Source organism: Alligator mississippiensis, chromosome 7 (genome assembly GCF_030867095.1).
Source record: "Alligator mississippiensis isolate rAllMis1 chromosome 7, rAllMis1, whole genome shotgun sequence".
Lineage (NCBI taxonomy): Eukaryota > Metazoa > Chordata > Crocodylia > Alligatoridae > Alligator > Alligator mississippiensis.
In genome coordinates, this window is record NC_081830.1 from 35,196,643 (window position 1) to 35,209,532 (window position 12,890).

At 41.1% G+C, this 12,890-nt stretch overlaps 1 protein-coding gene across 1 annotated transcript; it reads right to left on the reverse strand.

The window, feature by feature from the left end:
* Nucleotides 1–1,376: 1,376 nt before the first annotated feature.
* Nucleotides 1,377–3,190, reverse strand: LOC132251405 (olfactory receptor 2A1/2A42-like; the record flags this gene model as incomplete). The annotated part of the gene is made up of 2 exons (XM_059730802.1): nt 2,276–3,190; nt 1,377–1,397 (listed from the first exon to the last, which is right to left on the reverse strand). Coding segments are annotated over exons 1-2 (936 nt in total), but the record flags the coding sequence as incomplete, so codon positions are not given.
* Between the last annotated feature and the right edge of the window lie 9,700 nt (nt 3,191–12,890).

The window sequence follows — 12,890 nt, forward strand, 5'->3', positions numbered from 1 at the left end:
CAAACTGAATAGGGCCCACTTCACACATCCCTAGTAGCTGCTCCATATCCTTGATCATCTTGATTGCCATTCCCTGTCCCTTTTCTAATTTTACTACTTCCTTTTTTAGATGCGAAGGAATAGAACTTTGAAAATCAAGGCATGTAACCATTATCTCCGATCTGCTATCACAGGCATGACTGAGTAGTGCTCCATTCTCATCTTTATCATTTTAATAATTCAGAGTTTTGACCTATTTTTGATCATGAAACAATTCTATAAACAGTGAATAGGTCACAGAAGCCATGTAAATAAAATGTATGATGCTAGTCATAGTTATTTTTCAAAATCCTATCCTTTTAATCCATCTAAAACTATGGATTACCACCCATTCTTTCATGTCTACTTGACAAATTGTTACCCTGTGGGGTCAGGCCAACTCTCAGGATCTCAATATTGTGCTGTTAGACAGGGGTGTGTGACACAATTGCACATATACAAACACACAAATCCATTAGGTGCATACACACACACACACACTACCAACTCAGGCACATACACATCCAAACCAGTCTAGGCACATGCATACCTATCACCAATTCAAGCACATACACACCACACACCAAAAATTAGACAACAATCAGTTGTCAATACCCACACACTCCATACACATACATGGATCCATAATCCATATATCACGCACACGATGACACACACACACACACACACACACACACATATATATATATATGTATATATATATGTGTTCACCAGTTCACACACATACCACCCACCTACACATAGACACAGGTTAGTTCCTAACTTGGATGGAACGGTATATATGTGTGTGTTTGGGGTACTTGGGATACCTGAGGGAAGGTTAAGGTGAGAGAGGAAGTGTAAGGAGTGAAAGCTGCTGGAACTGGGATTAGAACTAGTAGACTAGAGAGAAGCTGTGCTGCAGAACTGAGGCTTGAGGTTACTTAAGGTCAAGTAGCCCCAGGGTTACTCAAGGTCACTGGTGCAAGGGAAAAAGCCTGGTGCCAAGGGGGAAACAACCAGGAAAGAAACTGAAACAGAAACCTGGGAGCTTGGGGCTGGAAACTGAGGCAGACAGCTTGGAGTTTAGGGGGCAAATAAGTTGTGGCGAGGAGGAAACAGACAAAAACCCAACTAAGGGTTTCAAAATAACAGGTTTATTAAACAGACAACACACTACACAGCCCCATGAAGTTACTGGTTCCCATACACACACACAGACACACACACAAGCACTCACAATGGCAGCAGGAGAAACAGACTCAGTGGAAGGGCTGGAGTCCAGGTAGGGAAGAGAAGCAGAGTCCAAGTCCTTGGTTGAAGAGAGGGTGGGGGTGATAGCTACCTATCCAGGCTGAAAAAGGGTCTTTGTCCAGCAGGTGTTGTCCAGAGGGGGGTCGCCGGCAGGGCCTCTGGGTGGATAGGTGGTGTGGCATGGTGCTGGTCCAGATGAAGAGGGTATCCCCAGGCTTCAGTCTTCACTACCCCTTTTTATGGGGCAGATGACCTATGATCTCCTATGGGGAGGGCATGTCCAGACAATGTCAGTCCTGTTCCAGATGGTTCCAGGTGTTCTTACTGAGCATGTGCAGCCTTGGCACAATGGTGGGTTGCCTCATCTTTTGTTTCTTGAATGCTGAGGTGGTTCTAAGGACTGGGTCATTGGTCCAGGTATTGGTGTTTATGGTTTGGTCAGTCAGAAGGAGCTATTTTTGGACCTACTGCCATTGTCTCTCAAGCACCCTCATTCATCCCCATTCATTCAGGAACCAAGTTACATAGGAGGGGTAGGTCTGAGTCATAGGTTACACAACAGGGCATGGGGGCAAGATAAAGACTTGACAAACAAAATGGAAACTTGACATGACTTATACTGACTTACATATGCAGAGCTAAATCATATAGTATCAGTAAAACAGTAATATGGACAGTAAAAATCAATATAAACATAATAATTATACAATATAAAGGAGAAAAAACCCTCAAACAAATACAACTTGCTACCAAAATAAAATGCTGAAGCTTATCCTATGTCGTAGCTCACTTATACTTATTTATACGGAATAGAGAGGGAGAGATAAAGTCAGAGATGGTTGGGGAAGGGGAGGAAATGCATTTTAAAATTAAAAGAAAGAAAAACTGGGGGTTTTGCTATAAACTGGTTCCATTCCTACACATATTACTCTATGTAATCTCTATTAGGTGCCTTTGAAAACCCCACACTCAGTTACTTGGGGGAACCTACATTTCTAAGCATTTTTATCAGTGCCATCTTGACATCTTTGTTTCTCAGGCTATAGATGATGGGGTTTAACATAGGGGTGATAACAGTGTAGAAAAGAGAGAGCACCTTGTTTAGCTCAAGGGAGCAGAAGGAGCTGGGCTGCATGTACCTGAAGAAAGCAGTACCATAGAACAAAGCGACCACGAGCAGGTGGGAGAAGCAGGTGGAGAAGGCCTTTTGTCTGCCCATGGAAGAATTGATCTTGAGAACGGCAGCCAGGATGTGCACATAGGAAACAAAAATGAAGGTGATAGGAGCCAGGAGAGTGAACAGACACCCCACCTGGGTGACTAGTTCAATCAGTTGCGTATCAGAACAAGCCAGCCTCAACACAGCAGGCATCTCACAGAAGAAGTGGTTGATCACATTGGGGCCACAGAATGGCAGCCTCCATGTCAGGATAGTATGGGGTATTGGCAGTATAAGGCCACAGCCCCATGAAGCCACAGCTAGTGTGATACATGTCCTCTGGCTCATAACTACTCTGTAATTCAGTGGAAGACATATAGCTGTATATCGGTCATATGCCATGACTGCAAGGAGGATGCATTCTGTGGTTGCTAAGGCCAGAAACAGGTGCATCTGGGCTGCACAACCAACCAGTGATATAGTTCTTCTCTGAAATAGGAAGTTGGACAGCAAGTGGAAGATTGTGCTGGAAGAGTAACAGATGTCTAAGAGAGAGAGATTACTGAGGAAGAAGTACATGGGTGTATGGAGGTGAGGATCCAGGCAGATAGGGGAGAAAATGATCAAGTTTCCCAGCAGGGTTATGATGTAAATGATGGAGAAGAGACCAAGGAAGAAGGACTGCATCTTTGGGTTACTGGAGAGGCCTGCAAGGATGAATTCTGTCACTAAAGTCTGATTTTTCATTTCTGTTCCCATCCATATTTCTTGCTCTAAGAATAAGTAGAAAAATAATTAAATATATCAGTAAGCAGCATGTAAGGTAGTTAAAGGCATGGTTTTAGGGAACCCACATGCTCATGTGAGAAACCAATAAAGCAAACCAAGACACCCTGTTTTCCTATTTATTATTTTTTGAACAGATATCCATATCCGCATTTTTGGATGCTAATGCAAAATACTTGGTCTGAAAAGTTTAAATTCCTGTTAATCTATGCATTTAAATCAAATGGAAATAGCATATTTTTTTTATGCATTGTATAAATGCCTTAGGCCTGGTTTTCCTGTATCAGTAAACCTCAGAGTAGGTAGTGCTGAACAGAATGATTTTTTGCACAGAATGAAGTAACGTTTTTATTTTGTTTAAAGTCCCAGATCAATACAATTTCAACACAAATTCTGGGTTTTGGATGAGGGGAGAGAGGCAGAATCTCATAAATATTCATTTATTATTATTTACATTTTCTTGTGGAAAATTGAAAATGTTCTCTGGCAATAGGAATTTCCATGAGTTCACACCAGAGAAAAAGAGATCAAATGAATTGATTTTTTTTTGGGGGGGGGGCAGGAAATGGGGAGGGGGTTCCACTCGTGATCCACCCATGGGATCTCACTTCCCATCTGCTTGATGTGGAGAACAGGTCAGCAAGGCAGTTCTAGTTCCACCTTGAATGTTGCAACTTGAAAGGAATAAAACTAAATAAGAAAAAGGAAATAATACATATTGTGTTTGTATAGCAGTGTATTTAGTATATAGACTTAGGGCCTTGTTACATGTTATACTTGTAACAACAAGCTGCTCAAATGTTAACTGGTGCTAGCACTAGCTTGAGTTTGGGGTAGTCACACCTTATGGCTAAAAAACTTACCTGACTGTCCACCACCTGCATTTCTCTGACTTGTTTCTAGTGGCTGTTGAGCAGGGGCTGGACTCAGAGCAACAGCTATGAGTTGTTACTTGTAGGCCGAGGAAAACTTGTATCCCTGCTCTAGGTGGGGATGTCTGAGGGGTGGGTTGGAGCAGGAAAGAACATGAAAAACAGGGAGGTGGAGAGTTAATAGTATGGAGGTGAGGAATGAAATGGGAGGTAGGGGAAGGGTGATTAAATGAAGGGAATCAGGACTGAAGGCTAAAATAAGAAGAAATTAAATTAAAAAAAATAAAAAGAAATAAAGGGATTTGGCATTGTGGTGTACAAGGTGCTGGTTGTGTATTTATGCCTCCTGGAGTGGCTGGGAGGTGGGAGTAGTGAGGGATGGCACTTTTGGGGATTTACTGCCCCTGCCCCAAGAAGAAAGTCCCAGCTCATGGGGACAAACCTGGCTCCCTACCTAATTCTGCCCACTCCCCCAACCCCTCTCCTGGACCCATCCATCCTCTGCAATCTGGTATGTTCTCTGCAGGATGTTTGCATGGGGTCACACCCCTGGGTGGGGGGGAAGGTCACACCTATGGGAGCTGGAGGGGAGTTGTCTTGGTGACCAAACCCTCCTGGAAACCTAATTCAGGGGGTGGAAAATTTGTCCACAAAGAACAGGAGGGCAGGGAAGGAACACTTCTTCCTGGGATGCTAGAAGACTGAAATGTGGGAGGCTGATTTCTGGGGACTGGCCACACATTAATGGACCATGAGCTGCGTAACATGGATCAAAGATAAACCTGCCCTGGAGACGCTTAACTTTAAGCTACCTAAAGTGTTCTTAAAATTAGTTTCACATATTAATGTGTGAACAATGTAGGGGTTAAGAGCTCCAGGAGCCACCAAAAATTACCATGTAAGAAGGCCCTTATTTGTATCTGTTAAGGACAAATGTGTCTGTCAAGGACAAAGAGCTAGCTTGGGATTTAGAGCTAATCTATTTTTGTACTCATGTTTGATTCTGCAGTATATGTTTCTTATTATTAATAGCAATCTACTGAGGATCTTGAAAGTTTTTAAGGCTTAAATTTCAAAGAGCTGCACTTTTACAACTTCTTGGAGAAGTGAGTTAAAGGCTTGTGGACAAGGGCAACGTGTAGGGGGTGCACGCGAATGCATATGCACCCCCTGACCGTGGCAGTGCACCCCCTACAAAAAGGCACCACCAACACTGGTGGTGGCATCTGCGGGCAGTTGCTGCTCTCCACCCCACCACCAGCAGCGTCTGTGGGTGGCCCGCAATCCCTGGCCACCACCAGTGCCGCTGGCGGTGACTGCGGGTGGTCACTGACGCTTGGTCAGTGCTTGCCACCCCACTCCCCACCGCCGACAGTGCTAGCGATGTCTGTGGGAGCTCCCCCGCTTAGCACCACCACACTTCTGCTGCTGTGCCCCACCAGCTGCTGGGGGCATGAGTCATTCATGCTTGTGGATGCTCAGTATCCTTGGATATCAGACTCTTATATTTAATTTACTTTATGGCACTTTAAATAAGTGATTCTTAATACTCAACACTAGGGCTGTGCGAGGCTTCAGACAGAGCTTCAGATCCAGAGAAGCTTTGGATGCCTCGGCATATGAAGCAGCATGTCTGAATCAAAGAGCTGGCTTTGTTAGGATTTCCAAAGTGGTTCGGAGATTCTGAAGTGCTTCGGAGCCACTTCGGAGATCCAGCCATAGGGTATAATGGGGAAACAATTAAATATCTATAACTTTGTTGTTTTTTGTCTTATTTGGATAAAATTTGCTGAGATTGTAGTCCCCATGGAGATCATGAAGTCTGCCAAGTTTCAAGAAGATTGGTATAGAGACTCAGGGGGAATTGCATCCCAAATTCTTGAAAGCAAAACTGATGTCACGTGTATGTGTTACATCACAGGGGGGTGAAAAATACAGGAGTGGTGGCCCTGGATAAGGCCACATATCCTGCCAAGCTTCAAGAAGATCAGTGCAGGGGATTGGGGGGAACTTCACCCCAAATTCTAGACAGCAAAACTCATGTCACGTCTATGTGTTACACCACAGGGGGGTGAAAAGTGCAGGCGTAGTAGCCCCTGGTGAGACCACAAAGCCTGCCAAGTTTCAAGAAGATTTGGGGGGGAACTGCACCTCAAGCTGCGGACAATCAAAACTCATACCACGCGTGACACTGTGTGTGTTAAGGCGCAGCAAGGTGAAAGCTGCAGGGATGGTAGCCCCTGCTACAGCCATGAAGCCTGCCAGCTGTCATGGAGATTGGTGCAAGGCTTCTGGGTTCTGGGGCCCTGCATCTCTAGCTGCTGACAGGCAAAACTCATGCCATGGGTGCTTGTGCAACTGACTGTCTCTGTCTTGAGGTGTGGGAGACACTACTGCAGGCCTGGCTGCTAAGCTATTGTGTTACCAGTTACTAATCAGCCATGATTCACTCAGAGACCAGCTTAATACACAGTGCCTAGCTAATGTAGCCAATTAATTACCATCAATTAACACCTACAAAAGCAGAAAATAAGGAGAGGAAATAATCAAGACAACAATCAAGTGCCCCAAGACAGAGATAGTCAGTTGCACAAGCACCCATGGCACAAGTTTTGTCTGTCAGCAGCTAGGGGTTCAGGGCCCCAGAATCCCTGCACTGATCTCTTCGACAGCTGGCAGGCTTCATAGCTGCAGTAGGGGCCACCATACCTGCAGCTTTCAACCTGCTGCGCCTTAACACACACTGTCACCCATGTCATGAGTTTTGCTTGTCCACAGCTGGAGGTGCAGTTTCCCCCAAACCCCTGCACCAATGCTCTTGAAACTTGGCACAATTTTTGGCCTCACCAGGAGCTACCACCTCTGCAGTTTTGATTCCCCTGTATTGTAACACATAGATGTGACATGAGTTTTGATTTCAAGAATTTGGGGTACAGTTCCTCCCAAACCCCTGCACCTATCTTCTTGAAGCTTGGCAGACTTCATGCTCTCAGCAGCGGCTATCACCCCTGCAAGTGTAATCCAAATCAGACAAAAAAAAATGAAGTTATAGATATTTCATTGATTCCCCATTATACCCTATGGCTGGATCTCCAAGGCGGCTCCAAAGCTTCGGAGTCGCTTCAGCTGGATCAAAGGAAAAACCCGGTATGGAGCTCTGGATCAGATCGCTAACATCCGAAGTGGCCAGATCCAAAGCTGGATTGGATTGCTGCTGCCTCGCACAAGCCTACTCAAGACACCCTCAAGATATTCCTTAGAAACTTCATGCTCTCAGCTTTCACTCATTTTTTTCAGCATAGAAATGAGTAGAGCAATTCTGCTGCTGCAGCGAACTCGGGAGGACTTCAACAGGTTCCAGAATATTTTTGACACTATGGATTCCCATTGAAAATCTTTAGCTTTATTGTGTAAACCATGGGTAGGTGTGCAGACATTGAGTACCATCCTGTGACATCCTCAAGAGAATCTTGTGACACCCTTTTAGAGAATCAGCACTTTCAAATTATTATTGATTTCAAGGGTGTTTTAAATAACGACCATAAATAAAGCTACAATTTTGAAAGCTTTCTTTATATAATATTTAAAATTAAAATCCATTTAATTTTACCAAACATTCAAATTTCACTGTATGTAGTTTTGAAATAATTTCAGTCTCTATAGAGATGGGTTTAAAGTGCTAGTTTGAAGTTAGGCGGATGGTAGGACAGAGTAGCACCTCAAAAAGCCAATTGGTTCATAGAAGAATGTGATTTTGTAGGAACAAGCCTACTTTGCCAGATGCTTGGAAAGGATTTCTTTGAAGAAAGGATTTAAAATAGAGACAAATTTAAGTAAAAAGGAAATGGGCAGAAGTGGGACACTGCTGAGAAAGGCAAAATGGGGGTTGAGAAAGTCAATAGGGATAAAGCACCAAATTAATACATTGAGAGACATAGAAATAAAAAGCTAGTCCAGGTAATGGGAAAAGATCCATAATTTCTGATGAGACTATATTTAACACAATCCAGTCTGTGTGTTTTTTGTTCTGCAATTTGTTAGCAACAGACTATTTAACTCCTATTCACACACAGTCATAGTAATCAGGACTGGATATGGGACAAGATCCCTCCTGTGCCCCCTCCTGAATACAGAAAACATTATCAGTGGACCAAGCCACATAGAATATAACATCTGGGGTTCATACACCTACCCCTACAGCAACATCACATATACCATCAACATCAGAAAGATTTGATTCAGTGTACCACAGGAAAGGAACAAGGCACCACTAATCCCAAGAGTCTTTTAAATGTCAGAGGAAAACACTTTTTGTGTAAAATATACAATTATGATCCAAGAAAAAGTGTTTTAAAGGGGGAACAAAATTTCCGTTCCAACCTAACCTGGGGAAAAATCCCTAAATTTGGCATCTTCCAACCCTCCCCCCCCCCCCCCAACATTTTCTATTAACTGGACTTCAAATCATCTCTACCAAAAATGATCATCAATGCTTTTCCAAAATTGTAGTATAACCAGTTAATACTTTTATCCCTCACAAGTTGGTATGCCCTTTTTTCACAAACCGCTTTAGTGAAGTCACTATTTCCCTTCATATTATATGCATAAAAAGATGGACTAAAAAGTGCTTGGGCTGAAACGTTTGCTTTAGGGCCACATGAAAATGAAGAGCAGTATCAAGTATGAAACACAGAAAGAGGAGAAAAAGAGAAAATAGAGGGAGAAAGAGCAAGCAGAGATACAAACTTTAAAATCTTTCCTATACAACTAAATACGATAAATTTTCTTTTTAGAAATTGATGATTTTCCAACACTCAAACTATGTGCTGAAAGGTGTTATTTTGATAACTCTTTTTATTTAAAATAGAGAAAAGTTACGAATTTACAAAATCAAAAATAATAAAAGGTAAAAAGTGTAATTTATGATTCAAAATGCCCTTTTCAGTTTTTCAGGCAAGGTTCTTTGAGTAGATGTGATATCTTTTATTAGACCAACTGAGTAGTTGGGAAAAAAAGTTCTAAGCAAGCTTTTGAGTGCAGTCGCTCTTCTTCAGGCATAGGAAGTCTGCTGTTCTGAGACTCCAAGGAATGAGAGAAGCTAAAAGTGTTTTCAATTTTAGCACACTAGGAAAACAAATTTTAAAATTGGCAAATATAAGTGGATGGCTTGAAATTGCTGAGAAACACCATCATGTTGATTGACACTAATTTTTGTGTTATTTTTTTCATTCTAATAGGTTACAAAAAAAATTAATAATACTGAAAAAGAACAAACACAAAATAAAACAAAACCTTAATTACTTCAACTTACTACTGCTCAGTGCCTGTACCCAGGCTGTCCATTATCAGTGTTGCTATTCCAGGTTAAGCCACAAGCTTGTCTTTCTAAAGTCACATTGGAATGATCCAGAGTGGCTGACCTACTCCTACCTCATTCACTTTCTAATTTCTTCCTGTTTTCAGTTCATCCTAAACCACTAGCATGCCCCCACATAAGACTGCTTACTAACCTCCCATATGAGGACTGTTCCCTTTTCCATCTCTGAAGGAAACATCATAAATTAGGCAACAGTATTTAATACCAGCCTAATTTTCCTTAGAGATTTCAGTTGCTGAGTGTCAGGATGCAACACAATAAGGAAACACTAAGATGCATTAGAAATCTAGAACATAAACACCTTTTGAAACAAAGTTGAAAGGAAAAATACACTTTATCTACTCAAAGTAAATTTCAAAGTGAAACAGCAAATAGATGCATAAGTGATAAAAACTTTTCCTTCTACATTCAAATCCACCAATAAGGTCCCAAGTTTATGGTGTACACAGCTGGTGTATACTGATGCTGCTTTATTTGAGTAAGCAAACAAGATAACTTATTGCAATAAATGTCACTGCTACAGAATCAGTGGAGCTGGATTTTCAGTTGGCAGATAATAGGATCAGTGCAGATATGTTGTTATACAATGATTTGATTATCTAATACTCAGTATCAAAGACAAAGTGTTAAAAGGTCTCCTTGAAATAGTATAGTTACAGTGTTTTTGACTCAGTTTTCATATTTCATCCACTCTCCAAATTGCAGGTGTCTATATTTTAATTTTTTACTGGTTAATCTTATAGTTTCTCTGTTGGACAAATTCCTCAACATGATGCTTTTCATATGATAAAGGTTAATAAAGCAGGTTTCAATTGTTTCTCAAAATGTTTTTGAGAAAAAGAAAGAAAAAGCAGGACTTTTTCAATTCAGAAAGCCCCTTTGCAGCTTACATGTTTGAAGAAAATTTTGGTATGATTTTTGTTTCCCCCAAAATGAAATTAAAAGTTTTATTTAATTTTAAAATAGAAATGTGGGAGTACCTCTCATTAGTTCTTTTATGTCCACTTTCCCTTTTATTTCTATTTTTCTTATTAGAAAAGTGGTATGAAAGTGTTATAAAGTTCAGAAACAGAGAAAAGATAACACTTCTTAAGTGTTTTCAAGTAGTAAGTAGTTGTCAGAAAATCATAGTGCATCCCCCTGCTCATGATCTTCCTTGTCTGTGTCCCAGACCAATGATTATCTAATGTGCCCTTAAAAACTTTCAAGGATAGAGATTCTACTGCCTGATAATCTGTTTCAGTACTTAACAACCTTCATAGTTTGAATGGTTTCCCCAAAAGCCAATCTAAATTTTCTGTGTTGCAGTTTAAGACTGTTAGACCTTGCCCTGTTCCCTGAAGCTATAGGGAAGAGTTTATCACCATCACTTCAAAACTGTCCTTTAAGTAACTGCAGCCTATTACCAAATCCGTCTTTGAGTCTTCTCTTCTCCAAGATAAATAGTCCCAACTCCTCCAACCTTTTCCTGTAAGGCATGTTTCCTAGACAGATTTGTGTTGCTTTCTGCTGGACTCATTTATCTGTCCACATCTTTTCTGGAATATCATCTACAAAACCAGACACTTTACTCTAGGTGAGGCCTCATCAAGTTTTACATCCCCTCTTAATCTTATTCAGTCATTTTATACAACAAATAAGACAGTATGCATGTTCAGACTTCTCATGAAAAGTAAAAAAATCTATAAAACCATATAGGATCATCAGCTCCTGTTCAGCTTCAGTGACTTCTGATACTAGGTTGTAACAGAAATAGCCAGTTTGGAGGACTGGAACCCTAATTTGCAGCAACACAAAAACAGTTCATGGGAAATTATTTTTGAACAAAATTCTGAAAATACATTTAGGAAATTCTGAAAATGCATTTAGGAAATTACATTATTTATTTCAAAATTTAAAAAATACGGATCAAAATGGTTTGATCTTTCAAAGAACATTCCAGCATGCTTCATTTCTCTTGGAGAGTAGGGCAGTTGGGTAGCTCCCTCACTTATTCACCAGCTGAATATTTTGGGCAGATACAAATGTTAAGAGTAGAGAACTTGGAAACTGGAGAACCTACTTGTCCTACAGTGGCACCCTGGGCAAATAAGAAATCAGTTAACTAGGGAATTTGCTTACTGGAGAGTCGGACAGGGAGCTGGCCATGTGAGGAAAGAGACAGATCAAACATCTGACCTGTCAAATGATTCACTGCACCTAGAAGCACATTGAATAAGTGGGCCAAGCATTCAGGGATAGAGCAGGTTTGCTGCAAAGTGAGAAAACAGGGAAGCTAACTGTGAATTTTGCCATTCAGGTAACTTTATAGTTCAATGAACGAAAGAACAAGTCAGTTCAGGAATTGGCCAACCGATTCCATCCCCAGGCCCTGGGAAATGGATGGTCCATCTTCTTGCCAGGTAGTGTGCTTCATAACCAAGAGGAGACAGTTGTCTGCCAAAGAATATGGATGGCCACCAGGAACAGGCTTCTTCTACCAAGTGGTCTGAATGCAGAGCTGGAAAACTCTACAGCCAACCAGTAGGACCAAAATAATAACCCTTTACCTGATTCTTCTCCAGGTAATTATCCCCCTGAATAAATATTTTCAAAAGAAAGTGTCATATTTTGTTCAATTCAAAGTCACTCTTGTTTTTGGACAAAATATCAAATACAGGTTTCCCTCACCAACCACTGGGATTAGGTTCCTGAAAGTACCTGTGGTTGTCAGAACCATGGTTGGCAAGACAAAAGGCTTATGGGAAAAATGGCAGGTGGCAGGCTGATGCGTGGCCACAGAAAACTGTGTTTACTCAAAACTGTATACCATGGTAGCCAAAATGATATATAGAAAATTAAGTGTGGATACTCAAAATGATGGTTGGCAAAACCGTGGTTGGTGAGAGAAACCTGTATGAATATTTTTTAAATTAAACTATTAAAGTAAATACATTTACAAAGGACAATTGGAAATTGTGGGTTCCCTCTTTTTCTTTCATTCATATTTATTTTTCATTTCATTTTTCTTAATAGGAAGGAGGAGGGATAGTCCATAAAGCTTAAAAATGGAGAAAAAAAAAAACGATGAAGAGGAAGGAAGTGTAGATTTGCACCTTTTAAAATAACCAAAGTAGAAACGTATTAACTTTTTCCATCCCTATACATATTACTCTGTGTAATGTCTCTTAGGTGCCTTTGAAAACCAGACACTTAGTTATTTGGGGGAACTTGACATTTGTAAGTACCATTATTGCCATCTTGTCATCTCTGTTTTTCAGACTATAAATGATAGGGTTTAACATGGGGGTAAAGATAATGTAGAAAAGGGAGATCACCTTGTTCTGTTCAGGGGAGCGGAAGGAGCCAGGCTGTGTGTACGTGAAAAGAGCATTACCATAGAACAAAGTCACCATTATCAGGTGGGAGAAGCAAGTGGAGAAGG